This window comes from Nomascus leucogenys, chromosome 5 (genome assembly GCF_006542625.1).
Source record: "Nomascus leucogenys isolate Asia chromosome 5, Asia_NLE_v1, whole genome shotgun sequence".
Classification (NCBI taxonomy): Eukaryota; Metazoa; Chordata; class Mammalia; order Primates; family Hylobatidae; genus Nomascus; species Nomascus leucogenys.
The window spans coordinates 11,753,881-11,769,568 of NC_044385.1; the positions used below are offsets into that span (position 1 = coordinate 11,753,881).

Below are 15,688 nucleotides of genomic sequence, written 5' to 3' on the forward strand. Positions count from 1 at the left end.
AAGGGACTTCTCAGGCCAGGACCATAAGACAGCAATGCCTCCCTGATGCACTACAAATTTGAGGTCCTTTTCTAGTTTTCCCGAGCACCACATGAACTCCTCAGATTCCTGTGTGGCCCTAATGGACAGAGCCCCAGTTCTGACTGAAGTGGAATTTCCTGCCAGTCCAGTGCAATACACTCAGATTTGGATTTAAATGGATAGAAAGAAAATTAAAAACAAATCGTGTTGCTAACGCCTCCCTGAGATGACAGAACTCTTACTGCCCAAGCAACAAGTAATGATACAAAGCCCTTAGTGCTAAGGCAGTGGCAGTGCAGGACAACCAGGGGACACCCAGAACCAGCACTCGCAGCCTGGGGAGCTCCCAGAAAGAGGAGGGGCGGGAGAAGAGCCTGCAGAGGGCCTGAGGGCTGAGTCTGGAAGGATGAGTTGACGTGGTGGTGAGGGAAAAGCATTCTAGGCAGAGGGAATAGCACAGCCGTGGAGAAGAGAGAGAACATGACACATTAATGTACAGTCACAGGACAGACCATGTATATGATGGTGGTCCCATAAAGATTAGACCACCATCTTGTCACCACACCTTTTCCATGTTGAGATATGTTTAGACACACAAACAGCACTGTGTTACAACTGCCTGCTGTATTCAGGGTGGTCCCATGCTGTGCAGGTGTGTAGCCCCAGAGCAATGGGCTGTACCATACAGCCCAGGAGTGTTGTAGGTTACACCATCTAGGTTTGTGTAAGTGAACTCTGTGACGCTCACACAACTATGAAACCATCTAGTGGTGCATGTCTCACAGTGTATCCCTGTTGTTAAGTGACATATGATGATGCTTCAGATGAGTCCTTATAACCAGATACACGTGCATTCGGTTTTCCAGTTTTTCCTTCCCATCCTTCTCACACGCTGGTTCCTAGCTCGGGAGGGGGTGGTAGAAGCCACCACAAAACAGCCCGAAGTCCCTTCTCCCTCCTCCTATCACAGCCTAGTCTCACATATTTCATCTTCACTAAAGTGTACCTGAAGGATATGGTTTAAAAATGCCATCCTGCCAGGAGTGTGGCTTGTTAATAGGCATCAACACGGTGAAATTTCAGGTAAATGGGTTTGGAGTGCTGAGTCAGGGGTGGGGTGAGGCTGGGGGCTTTTAAATGCCCCTGACACCATCCTCTGCAAACAATGCCCGCTGTGTCCTGGACAAGTTAATACTGTTTCCTACAGGAAAATTAGAATGAGCAGAAAAAAAGAAAGAAAGAAAAAAAGAAAGGAAGGAAGGAAGGAAGGAAGGAAGAAAGGAAGGAAGGAAAGAAAGAAAGAAAGGAAAGAAAGAAAGAAAGAAAGATAAAAGAAGAGGAAAATGCAGTAGATCGCTGGGAAAGGCAGAGCCACAAAAAAAGCATCATTGAGGACACACACAGGACAGTTAAAAGCAAGGAAGGACCGGTCCTCACTGGCACATCACGAAGATCTAGCAGTCTGGCCTTGAACGAGTCTAGTGCTGTGGCCTTGGACAAGCCTAGAGGTGTGACCTTGGAGAAGTCACATAAGCTTTCTAAGCCCCGGGCTCTTCCTCTGCACCATGAGGAGTCCCGGGTTTCCGGATCCCACACTCAGCTTACTACCATTATTCTGGATTTGGGAACCACCTGGGTGGGTGAATTTCAACACCCCTCAGACTCTGACCGAGTTCTGTGAGATCCCGGGGCCTGTGTTGGAGGGTTATGAGGCCAACAAGATAGAGACAGAAGACAACACAGGCTTATAGGTACAAAGTCTCTTGCTTCGGTCTGACATCTCAGAATAAATGGAACTTAAGAAGAGAAAGACACAGAGAATTTAAGTTTTTTTGTTATCTGAAGCACAACAATGAAGTGAGAGGGGAACTAGGAAAGGCACTACTTTTAGAACAGGTATTAGAGGCATTTTCAGGTCTTTTTTTTAAAAATTAATTAGCTAATTTTTTTTTTTTGAGATGGGGTCTCACTCTGTCGCCCAGGCTGGAGTGCAGTGGCATGATCTCGGCTCACTGCAACCTCCGCCTCCTGAGTTCAAGCGATTCTCCTGCCTCAGCCTCCTGAGTAGCTGGGATTACAGGTGCCAGCCACTACGCCCGATTCGTTTTTGCATTTTTAGTAGAGATGGAGTTTCCCCATGTTGGACCAGGCTGGTCTCAAACTCCTGACTTCAGATGATCCACCCACCTCAGCCTCCCAAAGTGCTGGGATTACAGATGTAAGCCACGGCACTAGACATTTTTTTTTTGAGACGGCGTCTCGCAGTGTCACCCAGATTGGAGTGCAGCAATGTGATCACCGCTTACTGCAGCCTCAACCTCCCAAGTACAAGCCATCCTCCCACCTCAGCCTCCCAAGTAGCTGGGACCACAGGCATGCATCACCATGTCCATCTAATGTATGGGGGATTTTGTTTTTGTTTTTTTGTAGAGACAGGGTCTCGCTATATTGCCCAAGCTAGTCAGGTCTTTTATGATTTTCCTTCTTGTGGTTCTGGCTTTATCAGCCTTTGCCTTATATTAAGCTGTGGATTAAGTTCTTACATACGTGTTACTGCCAAATACGCTCATTGACCCAGGCCCACGGTGGCGCCCATGCACTGTATCTGATACTGCACCTTCTCCCCAGCCTTTGTTTTAGATCATGGCAGACTCCTTTTGTTCTCACAGGTCCAGATGTGAGTGTGTACCAGGGAAGTTATTCGGAGGAAAGCAGATCCTGGTTATTTGAGACTGATCCAGAAGTGGAAAGTTGCCCTAAGGTCTTTCTTAGGGCCTTGGAGTTGTATGTTTACAATACTATTAAGTGTAAAATCAAATCGTTTATCTAGAAGCTTTAAAATGTTTGTTTTTCCCAGCCCCCGCCTAACAGCAGGGTGAGCCTTCAGGCAAGGCTCTGATATCTGATTGGACATGGCACAGAGGAACAGAGGAGAAGCGGGGCCATGTGAGCCCAGCGGAGACAAGACCAGTGGTTTCGCCAGGGCCAGTGCGGGATCTGTCCTCTGCTCGTGGCTGCCGTCTTATGCCAGGCTGTGCTTTTCTGCCAAAGCTGCCTTGGCTCCCCCAGGTCGGTGACTCTGCACAAAGCTCAGATCACCTCAGATTAGCTGGTAACTGACTGATGGGGATATCTCTGCCGGCAGCGAGAATGAGGTTTAACTCCCTCAAGCATATTCTGGAAAGTTCCTCAAAAGGCATGAGAGAAACCTGGTGAACTGATGCATAAGGCCTGGCTCACAGAGGCTGCGGGTAAGAGCAGGCGGGACGGGCTGCACCCTCGTTTTCTTTCTGTGGGTCCTAAATCCCTAACTTAAATCTCAGGAGGTGAACAGAGCACCTCTGCATCCCCTTCCTGATTTAAAAGTCCATGAGTAGTGGGTAGTAGTATCCATATGGGTCAAAGAGCACCTCCAAGCTGAAAGTTCACAATTAAACTTTCAAAGCTCTAGACTGGGCGCGCAGGCTCACACCTGTAATCCCAGCACTTTGGGAGGTCGAGGCAGGCGGATGACGAGGTCAGGAAATCGAGACCATCCTGGCTAACATGGTGAAACCCTGTCTCTACTAAAAATACAAAAAATTAGCCGGGTGTGGTGGTGGGCACCTGTAATCCCAGCTACTCAGGAGGCTGAGGCAGGAGAATGGCGTGAGCCCGGGAGGCGGAGGTTGCAGTGAGCCGAGATCACGCCACTGCACTCCAGCCTGGGTGACAGAGCGAGACTCTGTCTCACAAAAAGAAAAAAAGAAAAGAAAAAAAGCTTTCAAAGCTCTCACTTTGAAAAGTTCAAAAAGGTGGCTCACGCCTGTAATCCCAGTACTTTGGGAGACCAAGGCGGGTGGATCACTTGAAGTCAGGAGTTCGAGACCAGCCCGGCCAACATGGTGAAACCCCATCTCTACCGAAAACACAAAAATTAGCCAGGCGTGGTGGCACATGCCTGTAATCCCAGCTACTGGGGACGCTGAGGCAGGAGAATCGCTTGAACCCAGGAGGCGGAGATTTCGGTGAGCCAAGATCTCAACACTGCACTCCAGCCAGGGCAACAGAGCAAGACTGTCTCAAAAAAAAAAAGAAAAGAAAAGACAAGTTTGAAAAGTTTAAAAGCTTCCTTACTGTCTGTTCTCCATGGCATGGCTTACACACAGTCTCAGCTAAGCCTTACAGTAACCCCGAGGAAGGCATTAGGCATCCCCTTTTTCACACATTGAGTACCCAAGATCACAGGGTAAATGGTAAGTGGAAAAGCCAGAACTTGTATCTGGGACTTTCTGGCTTCCTAATCTGCCTGTTTTCCAGTAAAATCAGGTTCTAGAAGTGCCTCATGGCCAGGTGGGGTGGCTGACATCTGTAGTCCCAGCACTTTGGGAAGCCAAGGTGGGAGGATTGCTTGAGTTCAGGATGTTTGAGAACAGCCTGGGCAACATAGTGAGACCTCATCTCTACTTATTTAAAGTAATAAAAAATAAAATAAAAATTTTGAGACAGGGTTTCACTATCTCACCCAGGCTGGAGTGCAGTGGCTTAATCACAGCTCACTGCGGCCTCCACCTCCTGGGCTCAAGCAATCCTCCCACCTCCTCCTGAGTAGCTAGGACTACAGACATGTGCTGTTACATATGGCTGATTTATTTTTATTTTTATAGAGAATGGGGTCTCACTATGTTACCCAGGCTGGTTTCAAACTCCTGAACCCACCTTGGCTTCCCAAAGTGCTGGGATTACAGGTGTGAGCCACCACGCCTGGCCAATAAAATAAAATTTAAAATAGAAGTGGGCTGGGCATGGTGGCTCACACCTGTAATCCCAGTATTTTGGGAGGCCGAAGCAGGCAGATCACCTGAGGTCAGGAGTTCGAGACCAGCCTGACCAATATGGGAAAACCCCGTCTCTATTAAAAATACAAAAATTAACTGGGCATGGTGATGGATGCCTGTAATCTCAGCTACTCGGGAAGCTGAGGCAGGAGAATCGCTTGAACCCAGGATGTGGAGGTTGCAGTGAGCCGAGACCGCACCATTGCACTCCAGCCTGGGCAACAAGAGCGAAACTTGGTCTCAAAATAAAATAGAAGTGGTTCATTCACTGACCACCCGACAGACTCTCTTGAGAAGGTGAGCGTCTGTGTGTCCCATTTCCCCTTTTTATATGGGCACCAATCATATTGGTTTAGAGCCCACTCTGATGATTTCATTTTGACTTGGTTACCTCTGGAAAGACTCTGTTTCTGAAGAAAGTTACATTCTGAGGTACTAGGAATTCTGACTTCAACATATCTTTTTAGAGGGACACAATTCAACCCATAACAGTTCACACTCTGCCCCCTGCCCATCCTTTCCACATGCAGAATCTATTTGCCTCCTCCAGACATCCCCAAAAGCGTTAATCATTCCAGCATCCACTCTAAATCCTAAATCTCATCTAATCATCTCCAACTCAAAGACTGAAATCCCATCATCTACCAAATCAGAGCCTCTTCAGGAATGCTGGGAACCACGTACTGTATGCAACAGCCTCTCCAGAAAGAATCCTCAGCACATAACCCGAAACAGACACTGGTGGGGTGGCCGAGGACTGCACTGCCGCATTCTGACATCAGATAGTGGTGAATGCTTCCTAGAGAAGCATTTGAACTTCTCAAAGGAAGTTCAAACATCTCTAAAGATGTCCTTTCAGAGAAAACAAGGAAGTATGTCAGGACTTCCTGGCCTTTCCAAGCATCCTGAGCCAGAAAAGTGCAGTCACTGTGCTTTCTAGTGAAGAATTACAGGCAATTCTTTGAATGTGTGATTGCAGGATTAATTTCTTTCTCATTTGTTATTTGTGTGTTGTTTTGTACCATAGCTTTTTTTTTTTTTTTTTTTGAGACAGTCTTGCCCTGTCGCCCAGGCTGGAGTGCAGCGGCGCAATCTCAGCTCACTGCAACCTCTGCCTCCTGGGTTCAAGTGATTCTCCCACCTCAGCCTCCCATATAGCTGAGATCACAGGTGCCCACCACCACTCCCGGCTAATTTTTGTATTTTTATTAGACATGGGGTTTTGCCATGTTGGCCAGCCTGGTTCTTGAACTCCTGACCTCAGGTGATCCACCTCCGTTGGCCTCCTAAAGTACTGAGATTATAGGCGTGAGCCACTGCGCCCAGCCCATAACTTTTCTTTTGACTGCTATTGTCATTATTGGATATAAAAAAGGCTTGGAGGTGGGGTGTGGTGGCTCACTCCTGTAATCCCAGCACTTTGGGAGGCCGAGGTGGGCAGATTGCTTGAGCTCAGGAGATTGCTTGGGCAACATGGCGAGACCCCATCTCTACTAAAAATACAAAAAAAAAAAAAAAAATAGCTGGATGTGGTGGTACGAGCCTGTGGCCCCAGCTACTCAGGAGGCTGAAGTGGGAGGATTGCTTGAGCCCAGGAGATGGAAGCTGCAATGAGCCAAGATCACGTCACTGCACCCCAGCCCAAGTGCAGAGTGAGACAAAAAAACAAAAGGAAGTTTTTCTGGAGTCCTGAGCCATATTCAGGATCTCAGAAGCTCTCGGAGCTGCAGGGGTGCTGCTGCATGGTGGTGCTGACACTGTTTCATCAAGCTTCCTCTGTCTTTTCAGCACCCCAACCTGACCTCAGCTACTCTGTCAACCTCAGACCCACAGCAGGGGCTGAACAAGCTGGGAAAGGGGCAAGGATCATGGAAGTACATCCCTACAGCAACTTCTCTGGAGGGCAGCCGAGCATTAAGTGTGTCAGCCAGGCTACTGACAGGGGATCAAACTGAAGAGGGCAGGGGAGGAGGAGGGAAGACAGCAAACAAAGAGATGGAGCTCAGGGAAAATGCTCGGGTAGAGAGAAGGAAACTCAGAAAGCAGAGGCATTGTAAGAAAGGAAGAGAAATGAAGTGAGCATTGGGAAAACCCACACGGAGGAGAAAGAGAGAGGGCAGAAGGAGCGGAAAAGGGAAAACCACAGATTGCCATCCCTCTCTTTGGTGTATCTGCAGAAAGAATTGGCTGGTCCAGCTTTGCACATATGAGTGCTCCAGGAAGTGGTTTATCCTTTAGTCCTGGGTACTGCCCCCAGTGCCACGGGAGGGTAGGTTGCCACCTTGGACCCATTGAAGCCCACAGAAGGGGCAGTGGGAGGTGAGGTGCCACCACTGGGGCTGTCCTGAGTTGGTGGCTCAGGGCCAGGTTTCCCCCAGGAAACAGCCCTGCGGTGTGGAGTCTCAGAACAAAGGGAGAATGTGCTCTTTTGCAGTGCTCTGTGGCCATCGGCACTTGCCTTACTGTAATGAAGCAAGGAATTGTGCCACCTTTGACCCAGACCTTCAAAGCCGGGTTGTTTGTTTCTGTCTTTAAAATCTATCTGTATGAACAATCATGAACAACCAGATTTTACACACATTTGACAGACAAATCTGGCTCATCCAGTGTGAGACTGTTTCTTAGTGGGAGAGACACAGGGTGATAGCTACACTGCAACCACCATCATTGTTTTCCTTCCACGTGACTGTGACAGTCTTGTGAATTTTCTCAATGTAAAAGTCACTTAAAATTAACTCATGGCCAGGGCGTGGTGGCTCACGCCTGTAATCCCAGCACTTTGGGAAGCTGAGGCAGGCAGATCACTTGAGGTCAGGGGTTCCAGACCAGCCTGGCCAACATGGTGAACCCCCGTCTCTACTAAAAAAGAAATACAAAAATTAGCCAGGTGTGGTGGCGCACCCCTGTAATCCGAGCTACTTGGGAGGCTAAGGCAGGAGAATCGCTTGAACCTGGGAGGTGGAGGTTGCAGTGAGCCAAGATCGCACCATTGCACTCCAGCCTGGGCAACAGAGTGAGACTCTATCTCAAAAAAATAAACAAATAAATAATAAAAAAATTAACTCACAATATACTATAATCATATACCTACTTTTGTTACATGCACGTGGATATACAAACATCTTACTTTAACTTTACAAAGAAAACTTAGTTAATACGGCTAACTCGATGAGTAAGTTCCTAAAATGCCAATATGGGAAGAGCTTTTTGTTCCCCCAACTCTTTAAAGGGCCTGTGGTTAAATTTTATGACCTTCCTTCATTCACTGAGGTGGTATTTGCCCAGGGCTTACTATGTGTGGAGTACTATGCTGAGTACTAGCGAGAGCTATCACACAGACATGGCCTCTGCCCATGAGTTTATTGCCTACTGGAAATAGCCACAGTGGCCAAATAATCACAGCTAGAAATTGTGACAGGTGCCAGAAAGGAAAGGTACAGGGTTTGCTGAGCGTGTATAACATCGGGCTGGATCCGGGTGACCTATGAGATGAAATCTGGAGGTTAAGTAGAAGGAAACGGGTGGGTGGAGGATGGGGTGAGGGCTGGAATGCAGGGGGCCTTCCAGGCTGCAGGAACAAAATTTGCAAAGGCCAGGAGGCACAAGGGTGCAAGAGGCTTCAAGGAAATGGAAGGAGGCAGCACGGCTGCGTGCAGAGAGCAGGGGTCAAGCTAGGCGTCAGGTGGGGCAGGTGATGGAATAGGTAGGGATTGATTGTACAGAGTGTGTAAGCCTCAAGGACTGAGGATCTGTCAGAAAATGTTGGAAAGCCAGCACCGGATTCAAAGCCAGCACAGACAAATGGCAGAATCTGATTTGTTTTTAAAAGAGGACTGGCTGGGCACAGGGCTTCACACCAGTAATCCCAGCACTCTGGGAGGCCGAGGTGGGTTGTTTTTAAAAGAGGACTGGCTGGGCACAGGGCTTCACACCAGTAATCCCAGCACTCTGGGAGGCCGAGGTGGGTGGATCACTTGAGGTCAGAAGTGTGAGACCAGCCTAAAAGTACAAAAAATTAGCCAGGCGTGGTAGTGTGCACCTGTAATACCAGTTACTTGGGAGGCTGAGACAGGAGAATCTCTTGAACTCGGGAGGTGGAGGTTGCAGTGAGTGGGGATCACGCCACTGCACTCCAGCCTGAGTGACAGAGTGAGACTCCATCTTGAAAAATAATAATAATAAAAATAAAATAAAAGATGACCCTGGCAACCTTTTGCAGAATAGGTTACCAGAAGGCAAGAGTGGGTGTGAAAACCTAAGTTGGAATGGTGTGAAAACTCCAGGCAGGAGAAGAGTGTGGGAAATCAGGCGAGAGTATGGTCACCTGGTCTGGGGTAAAGCGAGCTCAAGATATGGGCACGATCTATGGTTTCATTACAGAAATAGGAGTAAGGGGGTGTCTCCTGTGGGTTGCAGAAACAAAACAATATGTTAGGAAGGGGAAATTGGGGTGTGTGTGTGCGCCTGTGTTTAAATGGAGGAGCGCTCATTTTACAGACAGAATAGAGTCCCAGAACGGGAATGGACATTTGGATCATCTTTCAGATGGTCGAGTATGTTCTTCAGCATCCTCTGCCAACTGGTGGGGAGCTCTCACCCTTAGGAGGCCTCCTTTCTCTTTGTGGGAAGCCCAAATCCATCTCTCTCTAAAGTTTTCACCGACAAGTTTGGGTTCTACCTCTTGAAGTCAAAGAGACAGATTCTTTCCACCTGATGCCCTCTTATCATCGTATCCTCTGTCCTCTCACTCCTCCACATGTTCTGGGATTTCGAAATCCCTTTGTTCCACGTTGCCCATTTGTTCCGTGTTGTGCACATCCATTTTGGCTGGGCTGGGCAGACTAAGAATACCATCTTGGGAAATCTGGAACCTGTAGCTATTTATTTATTTATTTATTTATTTATTTATTTAGAGATAAAGGTTTTTGCTCTGTCGCCCAGGCTGGAGTGCAGTGGCTTACTGCAGCCTCGACCTCCTGGACTCAAGCAATCCTCCTGCCTCAGCCTCCCGAGTAGCTGGGACTATAGGTATGCACTGCCACATTTGGCTAATTTTTCTATTTTTTGTAGAGTCAGGGTCTCACTATGTTGCCGAGGCTGATCTCAAACTCCTGGCCTGAAGCAATCCTCTTGCCTCAGCCTCCCAAAGTGCTGGCATTACAGGCCTGAGCCATTGCACCCAGCCACTAAGCTTTTTATACACTGTGGTCACTGCTGAGCTGTTTCCCAGCCCCCATCTTGCCTGGTACTGTCGATTTTGGAGGGCCTAAGTAGATTTTACATTTTATCTCCATGCAGTGTTATCTCTCCCAAGATCTTTTTGAATCCCCCCCCCACCCCTACTCCTGCAATCATCGTTTAATGAGATCTGAGACCACTGTTAGTAAAATCCAGCCTAAAACACCCCTTGGCAGCTCGTCAATTCGGTTCTCAGAAAAGGAGGTGGATGCTAGGGTAGGAGTGGAGTGGGATGGGGCAGTAGGAGGGTTTCTCCCTTTGTTTCCCTTCTGTTTTTTCAAACAATAGGGATGGGGAAGAATATCTAGACAATATGTTTATTTTCCGAATCCAGTTGATAAAATGTTTACCAATCCCCACTTAAAAAAAAAGGTAGATCTTTCTTTGAAGTTTCCAAGAAACGCCCCCAAACCCAGCCATCACAATGCCAACTTAGTTGTTGGTGTAGTCTTCTGACCACCTGCAGACACGTTGTCTCCTTCTAACTGCTGAAGCCACAATTTAAGGATGGAACATTCAAACTCGGCCCCTGCCCAAGCTCAACAAATGAAATAGGAAACGCGTTGATCTAAACGGTTATATCAGGTTCTACGTAACTCTCTTCAGTGTTTCCAACCTCAACAAAACGAAGCAAAGCCCCAGTGTACTCTGAGGGATAGATCATTCATTCGTGTGTTCGAGAAACACCCACGGAGGTCACCGTCTAGGTTACAGGAGAGCGGAGAGACAGAACTCCAGGAAAGCGAGGTCTGGGACGGATTTTAGATTCACGTGAGAGAATAGAGAAAAATCTCCACTCCGACCTCGGGTACCAACACACAATATTTTAAAATAAAGACGGAACTAGAGGCCATTCTAATCACAGATGGGATCCCACAGGTGGGATCCGCCTCTCGATTCTGCGGATACTATTTGATGAAATAGCTCCGAGGGCCAATGTTTAGACAAACAAAACCATTTCATCAAAGTGCAATGGGAGAGAGGAAGAGGAGCAATGAGAAGGCATGTGAGCGGGGAGAAAGAAAAAGCCCGGGAGGGGAAAACGAAATCCACCCCCTTGCGCCCATTTCTGCCAGAGGTTTGCAGGACGTGTCTCAACCTGGCACCCCGAGTCCAGAACAAAAGCCACGGGGGCTGCGGCATGGGCAGGGGGAAGGCGCGTGGTGGGTGACGCGGGGCAGGGGCCCCGGCGAGCGCGGGAGGGGCGGTCAGCAGCCTCTCGCGGGGCTGGGCTGGGAGCCCCGTGCGACTCCGGGTCTGGCGCCTGGGTCGGGGGTGGTTCCCGGGCGTCCCTCGGGGGTCGCCAAGGCCCGGCCTCGATAGCCCTGCGGCTGCTGCGAGCGCCTCCCGAGCTCCCTCCCCGCGGTGCCAGCTCCAGGTGAGGGCGCGGCGCTGTGTCCCTTTACCTGCGCGCAGAGGGTCGTCCGGTGAAGCCATGGGGGCGGGTTAGGGGCAAACGAGCGTCCGAACGGGGCTGGCAGGTCTCCGGGGCGCGGGAGGACCGTGGGACCACGGGGATGAAAAGTCCTGCGGTTCCGACGCGCCTGGAGCAAACCGTGGCTCTGCGCGCCCCTGCCCTCCTCCGCCTTCCCCTCCCTTCTTCTTCTCCTCCTTCGCTTCTTCCACGAGCTCACTTCCTGCTTTGGCAATTAGCAAAGCCCCTTCGCTGCGCGTCCCTCGGTACCTCCCTCCAGAGGCGCGGGGCGGGAGCCGGAGTGCCGCGACCCGGGGCTGGGACGCAAGGCGGGGCCCCGAGTGTCCCGGGCGTCCCCAGTGCCCGGAGCGCGCGTCCTGTCCGGTGCCCACGTCCCCCTGGGCGGGTCCTAGCGGGGGGCTGACACGACTGCCGCCCCGGACAGACTGCGAGCGAAGGACTGGCCTTAAGAAACGGCTGCAGTCGCGGGTCGCTTTCCTGGCTCCCTAATCAGGCCCTCAGCTGAGATACCAGAACTCCCTTTACACAGGCCTAGGCTGAGATGCCCGCCGGCGATCTGATATTTAGACAATTTCCTGATCTTTAAGCAGACTCTGCCGCTGCATGATGGCACACGCTGGTACTTTCTATTTTGATTTTTCTTTGGCATTAGTTACTACATGACCTCCAGAGTGAGTGCTGCAGAAAAGGAGTGAACAGAAGTCGCCCGATACACACTCACAGCTTCTCTAGAAAAAACAGCTTCGGGTTCTCTCAGAAAGGATGGCTTCAGATATTTAAATATTACATTTAAGTGGGATTTTATACCCATTACTTAAGTGAGAACACGTTGGAATTGGTTATGAAGAATACATTTAAGATTGCTACATTTTAACTAAAGCTATCATCCATCAGAAGTCTATTATAGGAAGGCGACAGGCATTCTAAATTAAAAACGAATCTCTGAAGAGCTCTAAATAATCTTTCTCTGCCTTCGCACATAAGAACAGAAAGATAAAAGTCGGGTCGAAAAAGATAATAATAGTATTTAGTGTATAATATATCCGAGAATTATCATAAATAAGCAACCTCTGGCTAAAAACTCAGCTCTGAGAAATCCAGGAAGACAGCAAATGCTTACATACCCTCTTGGTGACCAGGAGCTTTAGTGCCTCTCCCCATCTGTTTAGTCGTCCTGAGGCCCATGGCAATCTTGAGTTTGGCTTCTTATTCTCTGGGGTTTGCCATGGAAGAAGCAAGAGATTCTGAGAAGATGCTCGCTGGTTGTCTGGCCAGAGTCAAACCTTCTAGATGAAAGCTCTCTGGGGAATTTGTAGGTGGGAGGATAAACTTCCTCTTGGTCTGCCTTCGGATAGGAAGGGAAATTTTTTTTAAGGGCATTTTATCTTAGAATCAATTTGAAGGTTTGGTTTGTGGTTCTTTCTGTACTTCTCATGAAGATGGAATTATTCTGACGTTGGCCATCAGGAAACACTGGTTGAGTGAGCTTGTTAGCAGCCCAACCTCAAGCATTGCTCTAAAGCTGGTTTGCTTTTTGAAACTCTGAAATGTAACTCATCTTTTTATCATTCCCATTCTGCATTATATCAAATAGAAGATGGTGGTATATTTTAAGGTTTTTTTTTTTAAGGAAGATTGACTAGTTATGTAGTTATTATTCCCTTTTATTTTCATTTCCTTGTGCCTCCTTTCCTATGAATTGCAACGATCCCCATCATTACCTTTATTTTTCCCATGTGCTTTGCAAACTATAAAGTATGATGCAAATGGGTGCTATTGTTGTTTTGCACTTTACAAAAAAAGTAATTTAAATATGATTCTCATTCACCAGAGTTCCCATACAATCAATTTGCTGTCACAATATGTCCTTTGACTTTTATTTCTCTTGCTGTCCAAGAGTGTTTTAAACCACTGTTGGAAATAGACATTTTTGGGCCGGGTGCAGTGGCTCACACGTGTAATCCCAGCACTTTGGGAGGCCAAGGCAGGTGGATTATTTGAGGTCAGGAGTTTGAGGCCAGCCTGGCCAATGTGATGAAACCCCGCCGCTACTAAAAATACAAAAAAACTTAGCTGGATGTGGTGGCACATGCCTGTAGTGCCAGCCACTCAGGAGGCTGAGGCAGAAGAATCGCTTGAACCTGAGAGGTGGAGGTTGCAGTGAGCCAAGATTGCACCACCGCACTCCAGCCTGGGCGACAGAGACTCTGTCTGAAAAAAAAAGAAAAAAGAAAAAAGAAAAAAAAGAAAATGGACATTTTTAACATTTCTTGATAGTACCCAAACACTCAATCTCAGAGTCATGTGAAAAAATTCATATTTCCATAACTTCACTGCTCTTTGAGTGGCCTCCAATTTTCCTTTTCCAATAAATGGAGATAGTGCATTTGGTAATCATGGAGTCAAATATGCTGGATTTCGCTGATGGACCTGTCACTGTAAGGTTGTGTTACATTAAGTAAGAAACCAAAACTGAGTCTGCAAGTGTCTGCAGGATTGTGAGAATTCACTGAAATAATGTGTATGTGAAAATACTGGCTGGGCACGGTGGCTCACACATGCAATTTCAGCACTTTCGGAAGCCAAGGTGGCAGGATTGCTTGAGGCCAGGAGTTCAAGACCAGCCTATGCAACATTTTGAGACCCAGTGTCTACAAAATAATTTAAAAATTAGCTGGATCTCAGCACTTTGGGAGGCCAAGGTGGGTGGATCGCTTGAAGTCAGAAGTTCGAGACCAGACTGCCCAACGTGGTGAAACCCCGTCTCTACTTAAAATACAAAAATTAGCTGGGCATGGTGGCAGGCAGCTGTAATCCCAGCTACTTGGGAGGCTGAGGCAGGAGAATCACTGGAACCCAGGAGGTGAAGGTGCAGTGAGCCGAGATCGTGCCACTGCACTCCAGCCTGGGTGACAGAGCGAGACTCCATCTCAAAATAAATAAATAAATACAAATACAAATACAAAAATTAGCCAGGCATGGTGGCGGGCGTCCAGCTACTTGGGAGGCTGAGGCAGGAGAATCACTTAAACCTGGGAGGCAGAGCTTCAGTGAGCTGAGATTGTGCCACTGCACTCCAGCCTGGGTGATGGAGCAAGACTCTGACTCAAAAAAAAATTAGCTGGGCATGGTGGTACATGCCCGTAGTCCCTGCTACTCTCGGAGGGTGAAGCAGGAGGGTCACTTGAGCCCAGGAGTTACAGACCTCAGGGAGCTATGATCACACCACACCACTGGGAGACAGAATGAGACCCTGGCTCCAGGCAAGCAAACAAACAAACCTAAACTAACGCCTGTCATATAGTAGGTACAAATAAACCAGCTACTTTCCTACCTTCATTCTTTCCTTGGAATTTAGTTTATTGAGAGAAGCTCCTATTGCCTTAGTTATAAGAAGTCAACCAATATTTATTACGGTGTTTGTACATAGCATGGAGCAATGGAGTGATTGGTTGCATTCATTAATGCAATTAAAAAAATCTCACCCCGTCCCCATGAATGAAACAAAATTCCATGCCCTGGGGAAATCCAAATGAGAAGTCCCTGACTGTTAGGACTTTGTGGTCAAAAGAGATTTGCAAATACTGTTTTGCTATAGAACTGGAGGAATGAAAGTTTAAACCAGGAAAGATGTGTGTGTGTGGAAGGAGGCACTGAAGATGCATGGAAACAAAGTGGCTTGGTCATGACCATCTCGGATTGACAGGGAGAGTTTCAGGCAAATTCCGAGGCTTTAACTCATGGGTACAAGGCTGCAGCCGTAAGTGTGGAAAGAACTGTTGGTCTCATGTCTTTTCACAAACAGATGACAATGATCAGAAATGTGCTGTTTTAAATGGGGGAAACAACAACTCAAAATATATTTTGTTTGATTCATCATAGAATACATTGTTTTTGTTTATTTTATACCACTTGAGGTAAGTGTTACAGTGAAATTTCTGCAATCTAAGATAAAAAGTTACATTATTGAACCATATGCGTCTTATTTAAAAGGATAGGTACATTGCATACAGATAAAACCCAGCAAATTGGGCTGCTCAAGTGGGCCTGATCTATAGAAAAGTGGCTAGAACCACAATGGTAAGATATGAATTTAGGAACATGAGAGACCCTATGCCTCAGAATGGGCCAGTTCCTACAGTTGAATTTGCTTGATATACCCTTACTGAATCATATG

The 15,688-nt window shown here is 47.8% G+C and overlaps 2 protein-coding genes across 3 annotated transcripts in view; both read right to left on the reverse strand.

The window, feature by feature from the left end:
• LOC100593778 (alpha-enolase) overlaps positions 1 to 12,716 on the reverse strand; it is a 92,824-nt gene extending 80,108 nt beyond the window's left edge. Inside the window, 1 exon segment of the mRNA XM_030812641.1 lies at positions 12,636 to 12,716. The gene's annotated coding sequence lies outside the window, so the exon portion shown is untranslated.
• The window catches only part of EDARADD (EDAR associated death domain), a 91,874-nt gene extending 79,078 nt beyond the window's left edge, over positions 1 to 12,796 (reverse strand). Inside the window, exon 1 of one of the 2 annotated variants that reach the window (XM_003267300.2) lies at positions 12,636 to 12,796. In XM_003267300.2, the coding sequence (XP_003267348.1) occupies positions 12,636 to 12,696 (61 nt within the window). In that variant the 5' untranslated portion in view covers positions 12,697 to 12,796. Of the gene's footprint in view, positions 1 to 11,482; positions 11,899 to 12,635 lie in introns of those variants that run through there. The other variant, XM_003267299.4, reaches the window with a different exon arrangement.
• Between the last annotated feature and the right edge of the window lie 2,892 nt (positions 12,797 to 15,688).